The 25,409-nt window shown below is 46.9% G+C and overlaps 1 protein-coding gene and 1 long non-coding RNA gene across 3 annotated transcripts; one reads left to right on the top strand and one right to left on the bottom strand.

Moving 5' to 3' along the window:
• Positions 1-2,110: 2,110 nt before the first annotated feature.
• LOC135912101 (endothelin-converting enzyme 2-like) lies at positions 2,111-25,054 on the top strand. Of its 2 annotated transcripts, none has more exons than XM_065444483.1 (9): positions 2,111-2,236; positions 4,709-5,073; positions 8,034-8,168; positions 9,748-9,985; positions 11,791-12,042; positions 15,551-15,670; positions 16,844-17,014; positions 20,873-21,251; positions 23,880-25,054. In XM_065444483.1, the coding sequence occupies exons 1-9, from the start codon at positions 2,135-2,137 to the stop codon at positions 24,299-24,301; spliced, it is 2,184 nt and encodes a 727-aa protein (XP_065300555.1). In that variant the 5' UTR covers positions 2,111-2,134; the 3' UTR covers positions 24,302-25,054. The 2 variants fall into 2 exon arrangements, with proteins under 2 accessions (XP_065300555.1, XP_065300556.1); XM_065444484.1 differs by lacking the exon at positions 23,880-25,054 and adding an exon at positions 23,535-23,621.
• Positions 8,021-10,517, bottom strand: LOC135912102 (uncharacterized). The gene is made up of 3 exons (XR_010567561.1): positions 10,262-10,517; positions 9,728-9,943; positions 8,021-8,157 (listed from the first exon to the last, which is right to left on the bottom strand). It is a non-coding gene; the product is annotated as an uncharacterized lncRNA (long non-coding RNA).
• Positions 25,055-25,409: the final 355 nt, after the last annotated feature.

The following is a 25,409-nucleotide window of genomic DNA, read 5'->3' as shown; positions in this document are numbered from 1 at the left end:
TAGAATTCCACGACATACAATACGATGTCATATAGAAAAGACGTTCCGCAGAACCCAAAGAATCAAAGGTCGGAACTTGCCTAATCGAAACTACTCGTCCCATACTATCACGCAATTTTAATTACCAGCCAATTTGATAACAAATACTAATATTTTATTTTTGCATTCGAATATAATTGTTTATGACTGCACCCTTTTTCTCTAACAAACCGCCCTATTACCGCTCGGTTCTTGTCCTGTTCCTCATAGTGAATGATCGCAAATTATCGAAGAAGCTGGCAACCAAAACACACAAGCAAATAAGATGATGGATTCTATGACTAAGTGAAGCTGCTGTCGCAGTAAATAAGTTCCGAGCCAAACACACCCGACGTGATTGCTTAGTGGCTATGGTGTTGGCCTGCTAAGCACGAGGTCGCGGGATAAAATCCCGGCCACGGCGGCCGCATGTTGATCGGGGTGAAATGCGCAAACGCCCGTGTACTTGTCTTGTCTTGTCTTGTGGCCTCGAGAGTGGCGCGTACCCACTATGGGGGATTGGCCAAGAAGCAGGCGGTTTTCCGTATGGTTAGAAGTAGAGACAATCTAGATTTGTATTGTGGAGCGTGGGACGAGAGTACTGTAAATTAGAAGTTTAATTGATTATTGTTAGGAATTCCAATAAAATAAGTAAACGTGAAGAAATGAAATAATATAAATTATGGATAATTTTAGAAATTCAGCAAGGTACTCTTTTTGTGTCTCTGATGAAATTGTAAACTGCTAGAAAAGCATCCCTGTGGCTGGATCCCAGTGAAGTCGCCCCAAAAGAAAGAATGGTTGGCGAGGATAGCGAAAGGCTAAGTTTAGTAAATGAGTATTCTAATAGTTTTCTTTGTCTTAGAAAGCGGCGGCATGAGAGAAAGTAATGTTCGACAGTTTCAGGCTCACTGCAAAAAGAACATAGAGGGGACACTGCGAGACCAGACCTGTGTAAGTAAAAATTTAGAGGAGGTATGCGACATCTCAATTTTGTAAAGGAAACTTCCAATTGCCTTGAAGGACACCAATTAGTATGCCATGGGAAGCCAAGATGGTGGAAATCAGAAGAGGGTGTTAGCATGGATATTGCAGAGTTTTGAGATATAGCGAAATTTCTGTACCTAGCCGCGGTGACATAAGCCAATGTCGGCAAAACAGATATGATTGGGCCGTTCAGGGAAGCTCGTGCGAGAGAATCAGCCATTTCATTCAAATGCAACCCATGATGTCCGGGTACCCATAGCAAACGTACTTTTCGTAAGTATGGAGGCACCATCGAACGAAATGTCCTTTGAATTGCTGAATTTAAAGATGCAGTTAGTGCTGTGCATACAGATAGCGAGTCGGTAACAATAACAGCTAACGGGTCATTTTGGGGCAGTTTTCGTAATGCTAGTGTTATCGCTAATAATTCTGCCTGAAATATAGGCGTGAAGTCGGGAAGGCGAAGGGAGTAAGACCACTGAAGAGATTCAGAGAAGATCCCCACTCCTGCCTTCTCATTGCACACAGAAGCGTCCGTAGCTATTACATTGTCAGTGGTTAGCTGGTGTAGGTGGCCTTTTAAGATATTAATTAAATCTCGTCTTGGTAATAGCTTAGCATGATTTGGAAATATGTCATCGAACTGAATTTTGAGGTCTGGGAAGGCATCATTTGAATGGGAAACATGGTGTAGGGACACATCCAATTTTTGTAACTGTTCTTGAACGAATATTACCTGAGGACTGTGGAATCTCGACCACGATACTTGGAAAAACTCAGACGGTTCAGTGATAAATATATATTGCGTACGCCTTTTGAAATAATCGTAAATTTTTAAAAATGTCTGAACCGTAAGTATGCGGAATCTGCAATCTAGGGTGGGTATATGTACTTAGATGTTGGGGCGCGTTAAAGAACCCCAGGTGGTCGAAATTTCCGGAGTTCCCCACTACGGCGTGCCTCATAATCAGAAAGTGGTTTTGGCACGTAAAATCCTATAGTTTAAATAATTTCCGGGCCGAATGAATCGCTGAAGTTTGCTGTCTATTTTGCAGACTTCCGTGGCCCGAACAAGATCGTAATTGCGTTTGAAGGGTCCTCAGCCGGATGCTGGCAAGAGTCTTCGCAGATGGGTGCAGACGCGAGGCAACAGAACTGGAAGAAGAGGAAGAATCCCTTGGTGCCAGCTGTGCAGCGTTGCTGCGGAGTATCTACAATGCAAACGTTTTACGTAAGTACAATTTGTATATGGAACGTGCCGCTCGTCATTCCATAATTCACAAGCGCCATAGTTAGTTGAAGGCCGCGAAGTGCATATCCGATGGTACAACGGCCAATAAAGCTGCTTCGCCCTGTAACCGCGACTGAAAAGACCCGATGACGTCGCGCACGGAAAATTTTTTTTGGTGTAAAATAATTGTTTGTTTCCTTTCTTATGGACTTAGGCACTCCCAGCTAGGTTTACATTAATCTTCAACGTTGTGAGGCGGGAAGGTACCAAATGAGGCAGGTAATAGCTGCGTGGCACGATGATTTCGGCTGTAGAATCAAAGTACCCTATTCCTTACCCTAAATGAATCAGCACAGGACGCTTACTTCTGAGTGCATTATTGTCTAAGTGAAATAGGCGGCCATTAGAGATCTGTATATATCCAAAAACGCAGTCTAAATTCTAGAAGCGCTTCAGTAGCCATAGGCAACTAGCCTGGCCAGTAAGTGCTACGGCATTTTTACTATACTACTGAAATGTGCTGACGATGTCCAGTATAGGGCGCTCACGAATTAGGCACAACGTCTTGTATGATAACAGAGGCGCTCCAGTATCAAATGTTCGACTATCGCCTGATGAATCCATTCAAGCTCAGTCCATGACCTGCCGTGGTCATGTGCGTTACGATGAGCGCATGCGCTCCAACGTTCTAGCGCCGCTACTCTGGCAGGTCAGTAGCTGGACGCACGAATTGAATTCTAGGGTTTTACGTGCCAACATCACGGTTACGTTATGAGGCACGCCATAGTCTGGGACTGTGGAATAACTTTGACCACCAGATTATCTTTACCGTGCCCCCAATGCACGGAACATGCGCGTTTTCGCATTTCGCCCCCATGGGATTGCGGCCGCCGCGGCTGGGATTTGATCCCACGACCTCGTTCTTAGTAGCGCAATGCCACAGCCGCTAAGCCATCGCGGCGGGTTCTGGACACATTGGCGCCTCAAAATGAACGGTGAAATTGCCGATAGGAAATAGCAACATGTGCTACTAAAAGCTGCTACCTCCACTGGCTAGGCTGCGTGTTCCATCGATACAGTTGGCATGCGAAATTTCAGAGCTAGTTGCCCATGCCATATTTGTGCACTTGGTTACAGATGGCACGTTTTTTTTGTTGTTGTTGTTGTTGTTTGTTTTTCTTTACGTACGGTCAACATTAAATTTCAGTTACACGCATCTAACTGTCCAACCTGCAGCGACCATGTTTGTTGCATGGAAGTTTAACATAGCTGACTCGCTTCCATCTTGTGCGATAACGGAATCGTTGCAGTTAGCACTGAAGCCGACAAAAACATTCGAACAATTCTTGCCTGTTTTCTCATTCCTTGCTTTTCATTTCTTTTACCATTTAAGGATTCTTATTTATGTAATAATCATCACGTGAGCGACCTGTATCCCCGTACTGATTCTTTGGGAAACCTGATTCCTTAGAAATATTGAAAAGAGGAAGCGATAAAACAGAACCAAACCGCGGTCTTGAGGTGGATTTTTTTCTCATGTCTCGCTGATGTTAGTACACCGAACAAATGAGAACGAAAGTCATTCCCGTCCTCATAATACAGAGGGGATGGCAAGTTAATCCTCTCGCTTTCTTTAATTTAGGAAGATTTCGTCTTACCCGTTCGTTAAAACAACGTCCTGTTTTATTTCTATGCACTATTTGAGGCCAGAGCGAGAAATGCTGTGAATGCTGCCCCATGCTACTATACAGGAAACGCTGCTTATTTGTTCAAACACATAACTCCGCATTCCCGGTTCCTCGTAATCTGTAAGCTTCGAACAGGTTTTGTGGGGCAAAAAGTAACTGAGATCGGTGCGACTAGCACCCTTCTCAATTGGGAGAAGAAAACTGTTGCATGCTTGGAACGACGCCCATTATTTGTTTCTGGAACACTATGAAAGATTACATCCGCACATGCTCCTAAGCGAAGCTACAGCAAGAATTGAGAAATCATGTATCCGGCTAACTTGCTTCATTCATCTGTTGTTTGGTTTTATTGATGAAGATTTTTTATCTGGTGTAGACAGAATTGGTTTAACACATTCCGATAACACCAATAATAGTCACTTGCTCCAGGTTTTGCTTGTGGTAAACGAATAGACACGGTTGCTTTGTTGCTATACGGCACGTGGTTAGGACCACGAACATATTTGACTGAACATGGAAAATGAGTGGCCCTTCATAGTATAGTACTCTAACGGTTGGATGTTATTTTAGTATAGGGAAGGGAAACATTCCCTAACCAAACCGTGGTTGTTGGGAGCCTTATCCAGGGATTCTCATTGAAACGCAATTAGGAGTACACATTTTCATGAAGGCTATTTCAAGAAACATCGTGCTGTGCAAAACCCCTCAAAAATAGTGCTTTTGTGCTTTATGCCATGGCGGCCTATACAAACAGCTCCCCTTCCCTTCTCATCGATTTCCACAGGCGGGGCTACAGTTGAACAACGACTTCCGCAACCTATCCAAGGACTCCGGCTCGGAGTCCCTGCTGGCCCGCTTCCGTTTCCGGGCGGTGGCCTACTTCCTCGCCTGCGCCGTGGTCACCGGTGTGGTCATCATGACCGTGCTGCTGGTCTTGCTGCCCAGGCCACGGCGCGACCCCCAAAGACCGCGCGCGCTGCTGTGCGTGCAGGAGGAGTGCTTCCTCGGAGGCAGCGTGATGAGCCGCGCCCTTGACCTCAGTCAGGACCCCTGCGACGACTTCTACGCGTACGCCTGCGGCCACTGGAAGCCCACAGCTCCTGGCACGCGTTCCGCGCTCGACGACATCCGGCTAAGAACGCTGTCCAGGTCCGTATCGCGTACGCATACCACAGAAGGGCGATGTAGAAGCAGCGTGCCCAAGCGCCTTTGCGTTACCAAATATGGCTGTGGCTTAGCTAAGGTTAAGCCCAGGATGCGAAGCATACTAGCCTTTATTTTAGTTGTTGAACCACTGTTTAGACTGGTGAACTGCTGTTGCTTGGCTATATTTGGTTCGGCTAGACGAAGAAACAACTCATGCAGGCGAGCGCACGAGCTGAGTCCCGGCTATGTAGCTACGCGGCCGCGCGCGGCGCAGCAAGGAATAGCGTGGTTGTGCGGCTAGTATGCTTCGCATAAAACTCAAACTCCTTCCCGCGTATTTTTGAGTTATTTCAGAGTCTTTTCGCCTTCTTTTTTGCATACGCGTCCCTAATCTCTGGGCTACGCGATTTCTAAACGTTGCTACAGACAGCGTTGCTATCGGCCTAAAGACAAAGATTACCGAGAAATTTTCTTTGTATACCGGGCCTGGCTTGCGGTATAGACGTCGCGAATTTTCCGTTATTCTTAACAGCTGTACGCTAAACATTCTCATGGTTCAAACGTAAACATTTGACTTTTTGGTGAGTGACATTTTGCACGATTGGTACAGATCTATACTGTGACAGTAAGCTGTGTAATAGTAAATGAAGTCATACAAATCTCAATCCTGCTGTCTTTTAGTGCGCTGGCCGTGGCGAGTTGTAGATACTACACGTGCACTTCATTGCTGCTGTTGCCAGCGAAATTAAAGGAGGTCCGTTTTCATTCCCACCTTAAGAAAGGTCATTCAGCAGCCTGCAGTCCCAGCTCACCGAAACTTTATCACAATAATACGCCAAGCTTTCTTCAACTCGCTTCTCGAGCTCTCTGACTGGCGACGTTCTTCAATGAGAGCATCCTTTTGCCAACTTTAGACTCAAATATTGTTCTCAAGAGAGAGAGAGAGAGATATGAAATTATTACGAGATCATGCTACAGCTGTGTTCTAATCGCATGACCCTCATGCAAGGGGCTAAAATAATAGGTAAGCGTCTGGGTCCCTTCATGTGGTACGTTCGCAACAATTACTAAAATTGCACGTTGTCCTGCGCCTTACATGAGCGATCACTGGTGCATAAAGGGGTTTAGGGGAAGCATTCGCTTTTGTGAGCTTTACTATCTCATGCTTGTATCGCGGAGTGTTCATTAACGGCCTAGAGAGATCACAGATTGCACTGCAGGCTCGAGGTGCAGCGCTGTCTACCACAATACAAGGCGTTGGTATTCGTGCTTAGCGTTAGTGGTATGTTTTACCTGTAGTTGTAGTAAGGCAGTTTGCCCTGGTGCACGTAAGACGGCCGAAATATTGCGTGTGGCTAAATGCTTCAAACATTGGTACGCCTTTGTAGGATAAGCCTCCTGACGAATGATGCTTTTCGAGCATGTGCTAAATCCAATGGGTTGGTTCACTTTTAAGAGCCAGGCTTTTCTTGGCAATTCTCGCGGGGTTTTTATTACCGTGGGTGGCTGTCCTCTAGCCTAATAGGACAACCACTTAGAGCGGAGGACCCGTGCGACCATCACTGTCGCTGGATTCCTTTACTACCACCACACGGCGCTCGCCTCTACGCATCCGCGACGACAGTGGGCGGGCGGATGAAAGAAAATAAAAGAGCCAGAAAAACACAAACGCGTGTTTCTACTGACTATGCAGCGGAGGACGCAAGCGACGTCACCGTCGTTGGGTTCCTCACACCACCGCCAGCCGGCGCTTGCCTCCGCGGTAGAGGCGATGGTGGCCTTGTGGATAAAGAAACAACCATAAAAACAGAAACTCATATTTCGAATTAATGCACTCACACAGAGCTTCACTGTATGTAGATTCCAACTCTTTGGATCTGCTGCATTTCTTTTCCTCCATCGTTTGAGACGCAAAGGCAAATGGAACTTGGGCAGTCCATGCCTCAGTTGACTGGAGGTTGCCTTCAACTAAGTTATACACTAGATTTCCAGACATAGTTTGTACAATGTAAACAGTAAACAGGACATGGCATTTTTCTTCAGCGCCCTTTTAGACCGCTCAAGACAATTATGTAAGATAACGCACTTTCGGTCGCCTATAACTTTTCCGAGCGTTATTGCGTGTAACTGGTTCTCACCAGCAGAAAAATAACAATGAACGCTGCTGTAACCGAGGTGGAAGCCACTACCATTGAATGTTCCATGTGACATCACAGTTACGCTAAGCAGTTTCTTTTACCACCAATACAACGTGAATAAAAGACTAGACAAAGAATATGCAGGGACCATACCAGTGTTCAGTATCATTATTTACATAAACATATAGGTAAGTTTGTTCAGAGTAAGAGCGCTGGTATCGTTATGGTTTCGGATCTATGATTTGTACTTGTCCTTTTCTTACCCATCCTAATTCTCGCTAAAGTTTTCTCCCTTACCTCCTTGGCCTTAGTGTTATGGACACCATTTATGACAAGCGTGCCGACCATGTCATCTCTGCAGCTAATTTATCTCCTCGCGGATTCAGAGGCCGGTAAATACAAAAGGGGTCGGGGATGTTGAGGCTCCCATTCCCTGTTCATTGGGCGCCATTGTAAGTTGGCAGGCAGGTCTTGTGCTGCATGTCGGAGTAAGTCAGCACAATAGAAAGTACACTCCACAAAATAGCCTCTGCGATAAAAAATGTATATTCAAGCTCGCCTACAGTGTTCTAACATACGTTTTTCCTGGTCATGGTGGCTGCTATGGGTATCAAACCAGGTGCCGGATTCATCGTGAAACCGAAATGGGAGCTTGTTGTAGTTTCTAGGGGAGTTGCTTGTTTTCTTTCGCTATTAGAGTGCACCTTGTGCTGAAGCGAGGTGCAGTACTGTTAAAGAAATGACAAACAACTGCGTAGTGTTACGAAAACGTCGAAATGCACTAGTTTCAGCCTAAGTGCCTAGTCACCGATGTAATTTTCGCAGGGCTGCACTCCTACTGGACCAGCAGTACGGCAAGGACTTCATCGGCCATGCTGCAAAGCTGTACCGCAGCTGCATTGAAGCCATACGCGGAAACGAAGACCACACAATGAAGCTGAGGGCATTCCTGCAAGAAAGGTGCAAATTAACTGGCACTTTTATCACAGATATTTTTGTCTCCGAAACGAGACCCGCTAAAATTATGTGAACGAATGGCACGCTGTATAAAGAGCACTTCATTGACAGTCAATGTCAGTGACTCAGGCAGTGCCTAGTAAATGCAAACAGCTGTTCTGAAATCACTGATTCTAAAAGCTGATTTGACTTAAAAACTACACAATGAATAATAAAATATAGTAGCTTGCAAACGCCTGATAAAGTTAGATTGATATATATTGGAATGTCATCATGATCATCATCATCATTAATTACAGCGCACTGCGTAGACTGACCTCTCGGCGTCCTTACAATATCATTGGCTCACTATGTGCTGCAGACACACAAGCAAGACCAAATTTTCGTATAACAAAGTGTATGCAAATTTTGTCCATTCGCTCGCTTCACAAAGTAATTCGTGTTATCCTGAACAATTGGACTAATTGGTTCTTCATGACCAGATATCCCCGCGGTTATGCCATCGCTATGTCTTTTTTTTTTGCGAAGCTATAGAAGGCCTCTCACGTGCTGGAGGCTGTACTATTGTGCCGTGGGCCATGTCGGGGGGCCATTTTGTGCAACAAAAAGTGAAAGAATAACTTTTCACTTCTGGCCGGCTGTCTAATGTTCTATGCGGATATGACAACACGCAGCGCGCTGCCTAGTTTTTGGGCTCATAGCGGGCCTTCGAGGAGAGCAAAGGAGGGTAGAAGTAGATTGAAGGACTCAAGCGGCAGCAGCCTATTCTATGTCCACTGGAGGGCGAAGGCTTCTTCCAGTTCTCCTAATTACCCTGTCTTGTATAAGCTTCCTCTATTGTTTCCTGCACATTCTATAAATTCATCAAACTACTTCCTCGTCTGCCATCCTCGCCTTCATTTCCCTTCTCACGGTACCCATTTTGTTTGGCTGCTATCCCACCGGTTATCTTCGTAGTACGACCGTCTCTATATGACTTTGGAAGATAAGAAAAAAAATGTTCAGTTCAGCAGAGGTGCCGGCAAAACGCAGCTATTTCTGCTTCATCTATCCCTTGACGACGCAACTCCTCCATTACTGCTGGTATCTAGCTCAATTGAACTCATTTTCAGAATTCATGAAATCCATTAAGAAAGCTTATACTCCGCATGACGTCAATTATATGATTGATGATATGGATGGGATCCATTGTTGAATGTCGTTTCTTAAATCTCGGCTGTTTACTAGATTTAAGGAAGGGTTACCCTGATTATAGTAAAATTTAGCTTTGCAAATATTTTCTACAAGGTTCAAAACAAGCTAATGTGCCTGTAATTTGTTAACACTTTCCTACCTCCCTTCTCATTAAATATTGGGATTTTGGCTTTCTTCCAAGTCTACGGGAAACAGAGTCGCCATGAATAGGAGGGCCGCATCAAATGCCGCGTGTGAACCTGCCTGAGGGCGCCGATGGTACAGATCTTGCTGGTACGAGTAAATCCTACAGCGCACATGAATAGACTGATGGTTGTACAGATCGCCGTGATGATGAATATGATGATGATGTTGATGATGACACTTACCGCCACATGACCCATTGCAGGGGCTTGTTCTGGCCACGACCCGCGCCGGCCGACGTTACCACAGACCCGCTGCTCGTACTCGTTGACCTGTCCCTCAATTGGCGCCTCGACCTGTGGTTCCATGTCGTATTGGTGGCGACCCCCGGCAGTAAATCTGTGCACGTGCGCCTGCAGCCAGGGGTGGTTAACCAGGATTGGGCCCGCCTCCTGTGGATGCTGCGCCACGAAAGCCAGATGACGTACCTGGCTTATCAGCAGGTTCGTATGAACCAGGGCCGTCCATGGGTTTCTTAAGCAGTAAGCGATAGCGCAGCTGTAGTAATACGCAAATGAGACTTGAACAGGGAATGAAGTGATGATATTATAGGTTACAAAGCACAACCGCACAAGGACGAGAAGAAGGGACGAAGGCGAGCGCTGGTTTCCAACAATTTTAATGTGTTGTCATTCTTAGGCTACGTCATGCACTTACTGAAGCTATCTATCTATTTATGTATCTATCTATCTATCTAAACTAACCACCTTACCACCTACCTGGGAAAGTCCATGCTCGAACGGGCCAACTTGGTTCACTGAATATGTGGCAATGTGTGCCGCTCTTCAGTAGACCTCTTTCACTCTTAGTTACCGCTGTGCGAAAAAAAAATATTTGACCATTATGTACAGCACTGGGTACGGGTTACTCAACCCTGTGCTGGTCTTCAATGAACCTTTTTGATGCCAACTTGGGTCACCATACTCCCTTCCATACAAAGCAGTAAGCGCTGCGGACTTCTTGCTGTGGCTTCGTTCCCACTAGGATATAGTTCGATGTTTTTTTACCGCAATTGTGCACAACTGTTTCTTTATATAGGCTCAGTATTGAACAAAAGAAGTTGTAATCCTTAGAAACAAACACACTGTGGTATACAGCTGCTAATACGTTGTTTTAGATCGTTTTTATTTTTGTTCTTTCCGGGTTGTTGTTGTTTTTTTTTTACTTGCATCTCGTCACGAGGAGCCACACGTGCATGCTAGCGCAAGCGAATTCTGTTAGCGCGCAGCGAAGCATAGACGGAGCAGGCGGAGTGATAACTTTTCTTAATCGACCCTCTTGCGCAGCTTGCACAGCGTTGACTGGTATGTATGGAACGGAGTATAGGTACGCGCCAGTAGGTGTGTGCCGCAATTCAACTAACGTCTCTGGCGCCTGCTTGGGTAAATGGCTATGTGCCACTGAAAATTTGCCACTCCACAATGACAAGAAACATCCCTTAAATTTCTATGATTCTAAGTGGAATCGAACCTGCGTCACACGAGTCCTCAAGGACGGTGACCCGACGCATTAGCAGGCGGCGCCACAAATTCACTGGGTACGTGCCGCTTTTCAAAGAACGCCTTTCGCGCCAGAGCTTTAGCAAGCTGCTGCATCAATGAATCGGTATGTGCCGCTCTTCAATGAACGTCTCGCCAACTTGGGTCACCGAGTACGGGCCACTGATTGTGCAGCATGCGAGGGGAACAGTTGTCGGCATTCGCAGGCATCGGCGTGCCACGCTTCTGGTCTCGGAGGCCACACGCCGACTTCTCGGTAGCGGCACTGAATACCGCAGCATGGCCTCAAAGAAGAGCGACAGACGAGCTCGATTGCCGCGTGACGCGTTTCTGAGCCTTGGCATTTACCGGCGCGCCATGCATTTCGGACGCCACGCGCAGGCTTCGCGGTGGCGGTGCTAGTTGGCATCGATTGTTCTTCCCCTGCAGTACACGCCACAGAAATAACTCGTTTCGACGGTGGCAATACGCTGTTTCACTATATCGATTCAATGCTAAACGCATGACCGTCGACACTCATCGTTAATTCCGCGGGCCATATGCTTGGAACTGTAGCCAGGAACTGAAGCCACCAGCCTGTGATCAGTAGCTGAACTTCCTGACCAGTAAATCACTCCGGCGAGTACGGCATCCTGACGTTGTCGCGTCTGGTGCACTTAAGAGCATCAGACACGACCTAGCAAATTCTATCTAGCAAATTTTCGCTCGAAGTGTTGTGGTTCACACAACATCCGCTCCATCTTACGCAGGAGGCCTCCAAGCTGTTTACCAACGACGGATTTGAAACGATGACGCGGGAGGTGATGGAGCAGCTGGCGTCACTCGAGCTCCAGGTCGCGCAGCAACTCTCTGCAGGCAACATGACGCTGCAGCCGCCTCGTGCACCACGGGACGGCAGGAAGCCGTGCGACCGCGCGACGTGGCGTCACGCCGACTGCCTGACACCCGGAGTGAAACCCTCACGCTGGCTCGCTGTCCTGTCGCGTCATGTCGGCGTCTCCGTAAATATACCATCACCTAAGCGTTTTCTCTTTTCCTATCTTCAGTGTCTACTACTGCCAGGGTACGTGCTGAAGTTGATGTCGAAATTCCGTGGTTTCAGCGTGGTAGCTTCGCAATGTAGAATTTAACATCTTCCAAAATCGTCGTTATAAGAGGCATGATGAGCGAGAAAGTTATGGGATAATAGGAACATTTGCAGTTTCACCCAAACGTCGATGCATTCAAAGCGATAGCAAAACTTTGCGCTGTACTGAAGCTATTCAGACTTTGGTTTAGCAATTGACGGTGGCGACATTGTGGCGCGATGCAGCACGCGAGACTGCTGCGCAGTAGACACAGCCCTGGCAGCTGCCAGGTGCCTCGTAACGCTGGCCCTATGCGGAGCGCTGCCAGCGGCACTGCAGGCATCGAACCTCCACTGAGAACAGGATGAGACCGAGCAAATACCGTTGCCGTTCCTAGCTGGAATTCACTGTCCGTTCCGCTCGTACCACTGAATACACCACGGCGTGGTATACCCACAACAGCTCACTAAAAACACTCCTGTTTTGTTGCACGCAGTGCTCAAATCATAGGCGAAATTCGGAACACTGCCCTGATCGGAGCGTGAGAGTTCCTTTACTGGGCCTCATTGTTTTCTGCAGCTAAGCGCACTGCGCATTTGTCATGTTTCTGGAGGCCTTCTAACACTCCACGTGCAAGCCGCACGCGTGCCCAATGCCGTGACTGCACAACGGCTGCGGTGGCGCCTACGGCGTACTTGTCATTGCAGTAGAACGAGATACTAACACTACAATAAAACTCTTGAAGCATCCTGCCCTGCGGTCGTTGAGTAAACGTCAGCATCCCTCTCATTTTGTTTTTGTGTCATCATACTTACCTGCGCCTTTCACTCCGGCCGCTGCGTAGGTGGTAGTCGCGTCACCTTAGTCTGCGGTATTAGTTGAAATTGTGTTAGCATTGACAGAAATTGAGCAAGCCACACGCCTCATGATATTTTCTCGAGTGTCCATTGGCAATTGGTAATGAGTTTCCATTTTTGTACCTTCAAAACTTCTTTGGATTACCGTACTGCTGAATGGAAAACGATAACATCAGCTTCTGGTGCTAAGCGTGACTCCTTCTGACATGTCTCGCACGTCATCCCATGGCACTTTTCTGTGCACCGGCATTCACTGTCCCCAGTTCACGCCTAAACGTTTCACCGCCTGAGCGCGTGACTGGATGAGCTCCAAAAGTACACCAAATTAAAACGCCCTGCCTTCCTCTCCCGTTCTCTTCCTTTCTAGCAACCGAGAGAAGGCGTTTCAGGACACTTGTCTGTGCGCGGCGACTTACTCTCAGCTCTTCCTTAGTTTCCACGCCAGGCCCGAACATTTTTTTTTTTCTATGCTGCGAGCAAGGAAATTTTATCGCCCCGTCTAACTGTGCACGTGCAGGTGTGTGCTGGGGAAAAACAGATCCCACTTCTGCATTCTTTAGGCAACGTGGAGAGTTGCTGTAGCAGGCAGCCGTCATCCTTGAACAGGCCTTGCACAAGTTAGTCCTGAGGCATGCTGCCATAACGCACTCAGCCAAGGGAAGAAAACGTGGCTGATGCCATAACACCGAGCTTAGAACAAAGATGCACAATAAAACACGGAGCAACAGATGAACAAGCATGTCACGTGGGAGTCTACTGATGGACTGTAGCATAACAACTGTACGTTACCCGATACTGTGCAGGTAACAAAGCATGCACCACGGCATAAGCCTTTAGTAAAATAATACGCTTGCAGCTACACAGTTAGAATTGAAGGAACTATTTTAATTATTTTTTTTCTCTTCCGCGGAGTTCCGAGGTCAGAGGCAGGAGAGAGCGACGTGATGTAAGGAGAGGGCGAAGGCTCTTGCAGAAGGATAATACGGGTGCGTCGCGGAGCTGTAAGGGAGTCTCGCGTATCCCATGACGTAACGAGGAGGAGAGCAGCGTAACAGTGGGTAGGGGCGCCGGCGGTGTAGTTGGGAGTTGTGCCTGTGCATGCGCCATTGTCCATCACGCCAGCTGAATTGCCCCGCGGCTCCTCCAATATGACGCGATGACGCTACACCAGCTGTGCCAGTGCCGCTTGGCTTCAATGAAAGCAATGGCTCATTCGGTGCAGCGTACGGTACAGCAGCGCGAGCTATTGTTGACATTGGCAATCTTCTTCGAAGTTTCTGCACAATGTCTTCCTTTTTTTTATTAAGACACATTGCCGAGACCACATGCAGTTAATATTTACGATTTCAATATACAGGCGTGAGTGGGATTGCGCAGGATTGTGGTTAGCCGTTGCCGGTCGGAATATTGTTGTTCTATATGACTGTGCAAAGCAGGAGGTGACAGCAAAGCTCACGTAGAAATCGATTGAGAATGAGCGTTCACAGTCCTTTTTTTTCAATTTCTGTTTTTCTTTCTCTCTCTTCTTTTGGTGTCGCCGCGGTTAGGCCGTGAACCGCGGCGCAGCCAAAGCTCGTTAATGCCTCGGCAGTCAAGAAACGGAATTTAAAAAAAAATAGCCGTGCGCCAATGTCGTGTTTATATGAGTGGCATCAGTTGATAACGCTGAGAAAAATGCGACCTTCGCATGCCATAACTGATGTCGCCACGCTACGGCAAGCGTGACGTAAGCCCAAAATTGTTCCGTGATAACGCCAGTTTCAGTTTACGTGTAAAGGCTTTATGAGGGAACGTAAACACGATGCGGCAAGCTTCCAAATCGGCGATAAGCGGCAGATAAATGTACGCCTTCGGGGACCATGCAGGTCACTACAAGATTATCAAAGCTCACTTGCACACGTAATCTGTAGAACTACTCCGGGATACCGTGAGGCGTAGGCTTGAAATTCACCCCTGATCGTAAAGAGTTTTGACTCTCGGTTAAATCATAGCGCGCAACAGCCTTCATTATCGTGAAGTCTATTCCACTCGTAACACATTCGGAGTGACGTAATATCAATTTGCATATTTCTTATCTTCTCCTCTCTGCGAAGAGTCACGCAGCACGAGAATGATTGTAACGCAATTCTTTGTACCACAGGGTCGCAGGATCTTGCCATGGGCACTGCCGGTTCACAGGCGCATATATCTCCGTTATTACCTGGTTGTTCAAAGTCTCCCTATGGCCAGCCAATAACATCGAGAGGCAAACAAGCGAAGGTGCACATTTTATTCTAACAAGAGAAGCGGTTTTGAGCGACCTCGTTCCGCTAGGCAATAACAAAACAACTCCTGTCACGAACGGCAGAACAAACAACACGCCGTCGTTTCGCACCAAGACATTATAGCGCCAGTGACGCTTCTCACGTGCATCATTGTCACGGGAAATTATACAGATGGCAAATTATACAGATGCGAGGAATTCCTAAACCCAAACTACGAGATGCTATAAGAGCTGCACTTCAATTGGTTGCCGCGAATGTTTGATGTTTTATCAGAGGGTTTACTGTGTAGATTTTGACTGTGCCTTCTTTTGTTCTTCCCAGGTGAACGAGAACACCACTGTGTCAGTGTGGAATGCGCGATTCGGTGAATCGCTCGGCAAAATTCTGTCGATTAACCCAAACAACCTCCTCCTGGACGTCATTGGATGGACCGTAGTTCAGGTACGTTATCCAATCGCGCTGCCTGTTTAACAATTATTTACTCATTTTCGCTTCTCCTCAAGGCTGTGTAGACAAGCTTAGAGGACTCAGCCAAATAATGACGGAAATGATTCGACCAACACTTCAATGAAAGCGGAACGGCCCTATGCTTTCGAGCAACATCTTGGCCAAAGTTTCAATTACCAGATGGTGCGTGGCGTTTGCTCGACCAGTTTTAAACATCGCGCATCCCATATAGTCTAAACAATTAATGATATAGACTGTCGATCAACAACCGACACCTTAGGCTTTAGAAACAAACAAAAACATCCTGTGCTACATTCCTTGTGCTTATAATTCTCAAATGTAACAACGCGATTAGGTGCACTTACAAGGAGCGTTTGTCATTTGTGTGCCTTCGGTTTTTTTCATTCCGGTCAGCAGCGTTCTTCAGTTTAGGCCACGTAGAACTAACCCAGATTTCGTCGATTTTTAACATGCTGACAAGTTGACATGCGCCCACAGTTTCCTGATTACTTTCGCACCTACCATGGAAAAAATGTTATTTTAACGTATGCCTCCAGCATCTTCTCTTTTGTTCACCTTACTATATGTTTTGTAAAGTTGTGTGCATCCTTCTGGTCTGTTTCGTCCTTTTTATACAATAATTTCGTATTAAGGTGCTTTGTTTAGCATACTTACTAACTCGTTTAGCTAACTTAAAGAGGCCCCAGTTTTTTTTATCATAAGCTCGCGATGAAAACGGAAACAACAGTATACTTCCAACACTGGCCAAAGTGAAGTCATTTATTACACCATGTTCTTCGAAAGAAGGAAGTGGCAATATCAACCAAAAAATATACGTGAGCTTGTTTTAGTGACACGTATTTTTGATAGGTGAAATACAATCACCCGCATGCAGAAAAAAAAATGACAACTACTCATGACTGTCGTGATATTGGTATTAGGTATGGTAATTTGGGGCTTGCGAGGGGTGCGGAAGGGGGTGTTACTGGGAGACTCTAGTGGCACTTTCGTCCTACTGCTTCATTTCACTTGCATTGGGAACGAAACTGTCATGGTCGGGAACTGAGCTAACGGCTTCGCACTCGCCCCCAGAACGACATATATTAGAGAGGCCCTGAAAGGCCTTTCAAAAAACATCCCAATTTCGCACTGCCGTGGTGCGCGCAGATGCTGGGCTGGGCCGCTCATCCTCTGCTGGCGTACGTGCGTCTGGGTGGTGAGGTGGACACCAGGCAGAGCACCCCACCTTTCTGCCTGGCCGCCACCGAGGCACTGCTCGGAGAGGCTGCTACGGCCACGCTCTTGGCCACCCACCTACCCGAAAGGCACAGGAGGCAGGTAAGTCAACTCAAACCCGGTGCCGAACAAATGTCTCTTGAGAAGGACATCTCATTACCAGAACATAAGCCCTATTACTCTGGGTGTTCTCACCACACGAAATCTGACAGAACACGCCAGCATGAAAACAACGACGCGCGAAAACTCCAAGTACAGCGCAGCCAGTGCTGTCTCTGAGCGCTGCGAGAACCACGGCCATTCGGTTAATTTTCACCGCGCCTCTGTGATCCACAACGAGACCAGGCCGTTTAAGAGACTCTGGAGTCGCGGCACATTCAAAATACTCACGGCAACATCGATCGATCGTTGAGGACGCTCACTGCTGTGCACGTTCAGTACCATCGCGATGCTACAGAGAGGAATAATCACAAAATAAAGAAGGTGGCTGTGTAAAGGACGCTGTTTCTTCGGCCGTTTCGTTCACCCACTGAAGAAGGAGCCGAGCCGGTGTTGCGTACTCCACGGTTGCATATCGTACTGCTGCCGAGTTGTAGCGACGCCTGCCTATCGAAGCTCGACCGACGTTGCTATTGGGTAGCGTGGCGTTGTCGGCGGGCTCCAGGCATCCGGTAGATCATGGCGACAAAGCAAGGACGAGACGATTTCTAGTGAGAAACTTGCATAGTTTATTCAAAGGTTGCTGAAAGTTGAAGAGAAGAGAATGAAGTGTTAAAAAGGAACATTTCGGAGCCCCTTAAATAGGCTCTCTACAATCGTGGGAGGAATCTTGCTCCCGTCGACGTCACGTGACAGGCACAGAGTCTGATTCGCGGAAAGAGGGCCTCGCCTCCGGTTATACCAAGCCTCTTGTTATACCAAGCCTCCGGGAGTCGTAGACACTTGTCCTTCTCTTTTGCGCGTTGCTGGTTCGTGGAAGTTCACCTGTAGAGTTTGAGAGTTCGAGGAAAGGGTCCGTCTAAAGTCGCACACACACACAAAAGAGGCCTGTAAACACTGCGGGGCTTCTGCCAGACCAGCAGACCTCTAGCATTGTGATAACACCTCTAGCCAGTGTGACCTCGTCACACTTTGTTTCGACGAGGCATGGTGGGCGAAAATCCTTTTTTGCACAGCGTGCTAGATGCCAACCGTAACACCGGTCCCAAACGTCGGGAACTCGTTAACCTTTAGCTGGAGCAGTTCTCGCTTCCAGAAGAAGTTCGTGGCTGTACTATAGTTCGCCTCTAGCATTCGGCTGTTACCACTGCGTCGCACTACGTTCGCTCATGCAGTGTTAGTGCGTCTTGCTTATGCCTAAGAAGGATATCTCACTTGCGCAAGCGTTATCTTGAGCAACCAGTCTTGGTGGCAGAAGATTTAGTTCACTGCGCACCACACGGTGATATGTTGCATGCAGTGGGCAGCATACGTGTGGGCTTGGCAATATTGTAGACGCCTATTTTACTCTTCAAGATAATGTGTCAGCGCCTACCCGTCGGCGCGAACAACAGAGTACTCCACCGCAGTATCCGGATTTATTAAGATATCTAGGAAGCGCGATAATATTACAGGCACGTGAACTGGACAGCTGGGGTAGCAGGTACCATACGATTAACATTGACTTCATTAGACACTGCCCTCAAGGCATTTGGTATCGCGGCTTGACGCAATAAATCGCCATCGCACACACATTCCAAAGCTTTTGTGTCAAAGGGCGGGGATTGTAGACCCAACAATGTCGCATTGCAAACCATCGATCTTAGAGCAACCTGTGCACGTGTGCACGCAAAGTGGGTATGTGTGATTTACCGGGTTCGCGTCCCCCTAAGTACGCAAGCCGTTTGACGAGTGGTCCAAACGTTTGACGGCGAAGGTACCCCACTCCGCGGTCATTCTCAGCGAGTTGACAGACGCCATTCGAGAGACACCATGAATCATCTTTGGAGCAGTAAATGTCTGATAACCGCAAGAAAAACTGGTTGTCACCTGGACAGAGTGACTGACGTCGTGTGCCTGGGAGTGAACGAAACAGGACCCGAAGGAAAGCGCCTTTCTCTCTTTGGGGTAAAAAGAGTGGTTAAAAGCAGGAGTATGGTTGCGTGCGAGCGGATTCTAACACTTTTCGAGAGCCGCACCCACTTTGCGATCGTACGTCCTTCGAGGTACGATCGTACCTCCTTCGAGGTACGATTTTCATTACATTTATGTTCTTAGCCCAAGCAGGGAAAAATTCAAAATGAATACAACTTTATTCCTCCCTTCTTGATGCCTTCGGCACGCATCAACGTCCTTCGCCAGAGCCGTGGAGATTTTGGGACACCGACCTGGTAGAGGGAGTTAACGGGCATCCATTAAAATACTTTCCAGCCTCTTCGAAATACAATAGCCTCTATACTAAAGCGATGGGCCATAGTTGTCGCCTTTCTTATTGTTTAACTGAAACTATATCAACTGTATTGGGTATCTTGGGAGGATATTAGAAAACGGCGAGTCATGAATCACCACCAAAAAATCTATTTTTCTTTTCGTTACAAAAAGGGTAGGGCAGCTACTAAAGGCTTCATCTACAAGGAGCTTGGCGAGACAGAGGGTCTCTACTCTAGCAGCAACCTACGGCGTACCGAGGGAACCGAAGTGTGAGCAGGATCAACATTCCCTTCATGAGGAACAAACAAGCATAGTCTTTTCTAAGCACAAATAAATGAAAGCAAGATAGTTGTAACACTTAATTTGTCCGGTAATTTTTTTTTTCACAGCAAGACCATACAAGATCAGCCATTTTAACAGAAGCAAATACGATGTTTAAGACATATCAATTGGTCGTTAAGATAACAAAGAATCACCAATTTTATTCGTTGAGAGGAAGATGTCGAAGGGTGTTTTCTGTGCATGGCGGTTATTCAAGTGACTGAGGTGAAATACGGGCATTCTTGTTTCCTAAATGCTTCTTGTCAACTGCTCAGCATGATTGCTTGAAACTTTGTTTTATGTTAAAATTTGACTGTGGGCGTTTTCTCATTTCCGTTTCTTTTAGTTTTAAAACCAGGCTTCATCTGCGAATTCAGTTTCTTCATCACGGCAGTAAGCATGGTTTGATTTCATTTGATTTGAACGGGCTTATGCGACCACTTGTGAATACATAAGTCGCCGTTCTGGTGCTACTATGTACTCAATGGCTCTTCTTTTACCTTTCCTTCCTTTCTTTCCCCAAGTGCGACGCAGCCAAAGAGGCGCCACAATAGTTGATATCTCTACCATTCCTTCTTCTCGTTCTGAGGTGCAAGAGTCAATGGAAGGAATGTGCGAATCTTTCGAACAACGAATCAAATATTGCCCTACTTGATTTTTAAAGCTTCCGAACGCCGATTAAAATGTCCTATTTGATTCGGCCTTCGAATCAAATAGTCAGTATTTGTAGATATGAATAGCTTGTTAATAGTTTTCGAAAACTCAAATCACTAACTGCACGATAAATTTAATCCCAGCGGCCGAAATATAGACCTAAAACTCGAGAAGTTGCAGGGTTGAGCTCACTATAGCCCACTGAAAGCGCCAGACTTCTCCAGCTAAACCGCTATCACTCGCACTCGACAGTCAATCCGGACTGTGCCAATTAATAACTTTTTTGTTAATAATACTCCATTTGGGCTTTTAATAAGCGAGCCTTCACAACGCGCAATGTAATTGCAGAAAGTTACTAACCTTGTGAATGTACTGTGATGTGATGATCTATTGTGATCAGGGCAGTTCATTACTCAAACATTACTCGGAAGGTATATTCGAAATTCCAATCGAATCCATTCAATTCTGGCACAATTCTATTCCTATTCGATTCGGTCGCAAAATTTATGATTCGCACATCCAATGCAAGTGCTGTTTTGTTCAGACGAAACACTGAAACGGCTGCTAACGTCGCAGGTGAACGGCATCTTGGATTCTGTGGCCAAGAGCTTTTCCCAGATGATGCGAGCTTCAACGAGCGCCCTCAGCCTGAGTCATGACGTAGACTCGACGCACAATGTGACGCTCTCACTGTGGCCCAAGACGGCGTCCAGACTGCAGCTGGAACGATCCTACGGCCCCATGCCAGCGCCGCCAAGTTCCTCGTCGTTCTTGGACAACTGGCTTACCCTGGCTCCCGCAGTTGCCAGCTTGGCCAAGACGGCAGCTCTCGCCGGTGGCTCACCCATGGGACCGTTCGGCTTCAGACCATTTGCCTGGCACCATCGTTACGAGAACGGAGATGCCGCTGTAGTTCTGCCCGTGTGGATCATGTTCCCTCCCATCTACGGGTCAGGTGAGACAGGCGCCAGCTTCCTGCCCGAGGTTGACTCCCTCCATAAAGAGGAGAATTTTAAGCCACACTCTTTTCACATAGTCATAGTCATAGAAAGCTGTGATTTATAACCGTGCGATGTACAAAACGTTGCGCCTAAGTTGCCGCTGTTTCAGGCAGAGAGTTTATTGGTCAGGCGGGGTACATTTTTGTGCCGGAACGATATATTATGCTGCGAGCACAAAAAATTATTTCCAACGTTTCGTTTGTACGTATGAAAAACGCGAATCAACAGCGGTTGACCTCATAGGAAGAGAAGGTTGTATTGGGCGCATTACTGTCCCCTTTGTTCTGCTGTTCAGACTGCGCTACCTCCGGTTTAACTTCAGGCACATCACAAGCAAATACAAGCAAACAAACAAACAAACATATCTCCGAGATTGATCCACATCATTAAATTACACTATCGCTGAGATCGGCCCGTATTTTTTTTCAGTAAAGCCACACTTCCGATTACGAGCAGACAACAGTGCTAAACTACAGGACAAAGAGAGGGACAAGAGAGTAACACAGAGCTCACGACAGCACTGTGGTCTGTGTCCCTCTCTTGTCCCTCACTGTGTCCTGTCATTTAGCGCTCTTTTCTGCTCGTAATAATGAACCAAGCAGCCCAAATATGTACTATTTCACACCTCCGGTTCCTATTATACGCGCACACTGTTTGAACGAGTGCATCAGGGCTGAATTTTGGCCTGCATGCGCTAATTACGCAATAAGGCTGCTACGTGAAAAGCTCTACGGTAACTTGGTGCATCCTTTTTCTTCAAAGATTCATTGTGACGTTTTTAGCTGTCCTACGTGCATTGAAACGCCTGAGAACGCCTTCTTTTGACGTAAGTGGTCTGAAATTGGTAGCTACACAACCAGACCCCTCCAAACAAAAATCGATCCATAGTAACCAAGGAACACCTTGTTTTCTAAATAAGTGGAACGAAAGAGAGAAGAAAACATGAATTGAGCAGCGTAGTCAATTTGTTTGTTTGTTTGTTGTTTGTTTCTTTGTTTGATTGTTTGTTTGTATGATTGTTTGTTTGTTTGTTTGTTGTGCTTGCTTTCGTTGTGCTTTTTTCTTCATTCTATATCCCGATGTGTATTCGGGTTGTGGGTCCCTTCGTAGCAAGTTTTCCTTCTGAAACCTATTACAGTCATCCCTAGATGGAACTCACCAGACAAAACTAAGCGAAATGTAGGCATGGAAGATTACGCCAGTAATCGATCCAAAGGTAGCACGAAATAATTTCTCTTATAGGTGTGAGCGCTCGACACTCGGAATTGTTATTAGAAGGCATCTTTCGTCGCGCTTTGTTAAAAAACATGTCGCAATCACAAACAAAATCAAATGAAAGAAACCGCAAATTCTTGCAACGCGTCGCAAGTAAGTTCAGAAAGAAATGACGCAGTCCAAGGATTCTCTGGTCATTTGAAACTGACGATGGTAGCTGTTATTGCTAGGCAAATATGTTGTCACCTAGAGACTCAAAATACATGCGCTATACTTTCAAAGCCGCCTATGGCCAACAGCTTACTGGCTTGGCTGTCATCTAACGACTGCTTCTGTTATTAAGCAATGTGCTCATTTTGCGCGCATCAGTTCCTTAATTAGGTCTACACACTGTCGCAATTAATGTGAAAGAGGTGGGTGACCTATTTCGCCCATGACTGTGGGCGGTCTTGCTTGCACATAATTAGCCTTACACCATGCGCTTGCACATTATTAGCCTTACACCATGGGCCAAAAACGAAGTAGTGGTACATTCGGTTGGTTGTTCTCGAGCTCTCCTGAGTGCTGTGGCGGCGCGCGTTACGTTCGACTGGTCGAAAAGGAGTCCTAGGAGCACATTCACCTGTTTGTATCAGTGTCGCTTCCAGTTCAGAGTGCTCGGCGGTGTTTTCACCTTCAAAGAAAGAGCTCAACCGCCTCCTGATGTACCTTCCGTTGCTGACTAGCCATCTATCACGACGGTAGCTGATGAACACCGCCCCTCCACAGGCACACACATACCCGTAGCCTAGTGGCTATGACGTCGCGCTGCTGAGCTCTGGTCGGCTAATTCGATCCTGGTCACGGCTGCAGCATTCTGATGGGAACGGAATGCAAAAATGCTCGGGCACCATTTGCGCGTTAATCAATCAAAAGTAGTCAAAATTAATCCGTAGCTCCTCGCCGCAACGGGCTTCATAATCGCGTAATAGTTTTTGCACGTAAAATCCGTGAGTTTATACATTTCACCTTTTTGATTGTAGCCGATGGGTGTGCCGCTGCCTGGATACCTTGATTGCTAAGGACAGAAGAAGCGTTCACCCTCTTCTTTCAGCGTCCCATTGCTTCGGTGAGCGGCTGAACCTTCGACTACAGCACGCTTTTTTTTTCGCTCCGTACAGTTGCCATTCTAGTCAGAGCGTGGTAGGATCCAACCGAATCCATTATAAGACAATGAGCTAATGAGCGTTGCTAAGTCTTAGCAGCATCGTGTGGTTGAGGTGCGCATTGCGCCGAATTATCAAGCGACTCATCGAGGTTATCAGTCATGTCCTGGGAAAACTGCAATGTTGTTTTAAGGCACAACCATTCCACACGCCTGTATCCAGGACTACCACCTGGCATGGTATTCGGTGGCGCGGGCTCGTTGTACGCCACGCTGCTGGCCGAAGGGCTCCCTACAGCTCTCCTGGACAGCCTGGACAAGCGCAGCCACTACGCGCCGGCGCTGTGCTCGCACAAGCAGGACCCGTGGCTGCGACGCGCCATCGGCATCGAGGCCGCCTGGCGGGCGCTGCGAAGGGCGCCCTCTGTCGAGACCAGCGGCAGCGGAGGCCGTCTGCTGGGCCTCGAGGACTTCTCCAGCGCCCACATGTTCTTCCTGGCCGCTTGCCTCCAGCTTTGCGACGCGCCGCTGTCCAGGCGCGCGGAGTGTAACTTCGCGCTTCGCCAGTCTGACGCGTTCGCGAGCGTCTTCGCATGCGCTGAGGGGTCAAACATGAACCCCAAGGACAAGTGCAGGGCGTGGTGACCTGGCGTTCGAAACGGAGCACTGCCGTCTTCTTGCCGCAAATACGGACTCCGCCTGCTGTTCCTGCTATCCATTGACTGAAACTGCACTCTGCATATACATACACCTTGCACTCTGCATATACAGGCACCTTGGGGTAGAAGGCACGTAACGTTGAATGTAGTATGTTCTTATCAATGATAAATCTTCAGAACAATTTAACGCGACTTGTTTCCGTTAGTGTCGCCGGACACGTCGTTAGGAACGTAGGTAACATACATTTCCCATGAGCTCTTGAATTTAAAGTGGGCGGACGCATCAACCGGTTAGTAGTCGAGATAAGGGATAGGCAGACGTTTAGAATATTGGTGGAAAAAAGAAGGGAAGAGGTTGATACGACCGGATACGTTACAAGCATAGATATACATATATGCGTTCTGAGGAAGAAGAGAAAGAGTAAAGCGATGTATACAAAAATGCTAGAATGAAAAGCCTGTATAGCATACCTGAGTAACTCAAGCAAGCTAGGTGACTATTTATCACCGCCTTGTTCCAATGGTGGGGCCGATAAATCATCATCATCATCATATGATATTTCAGAAAGGTATGGCGAAGGGTTAGTTTTATTGTACAAGATGTGCGGAGATCAGGCCAGGGCAATGGGTGGGACGAAGGAAAGCGCTCTTATATTCGTATTTCTCCCTGACCTTGTCTACTTTCATTTCCACGGCGTTAGCACGATTTTGAATAAATACACTTGCTATCTTCGGCTCACCTATCTTTCGTATCGTCCACCTGGGACACTAATTTTGAGAGAAATCATCTTGGTACCAATCAAAAGCACGAGCAAAAATCACTGACAGAAACAATACCACCTGCGTTGACAGAATTGCAACTACTTTAGTTTTCCTAGGTCTACGTTATAGTAGCCAAAGAAGGGCGGCAAATGCAATGGAAAGCTGGTTAAAGCACCACCAGAAATATTAAAATACAGAATAAGACAAAAGAAAAGATACCTGCCTTACTCTAAGCTTTTTAGTCGATGCAGAAGCTGCAATTTTCTGTTGTTTTGAGTGAAAGCTTCATCACGTAGACAGAGATGTCCATTTTTTTTTCTTTGTGATTTGTA

Source organism: Dermacentor albipictus, chromosome 10 (assembly GCF_038994185.2).
Source record: "Dermacentor albipictus isolate Rhodes 1998 colony chromosome 10, USDA_Dalb.pri_finalv2, whole genome shotgun sequence".
NCBI classification, from domain to species: domain Eukaryota; kingdom Metazoa; phylum Arthropoda; class Arachnida; order Ixodida; family Ixodidae; genus Dermacentor; species Dermacentor albipictus.
This window is presented reverse-complemented; position numbering and strand designations above follow the sequence as displayed.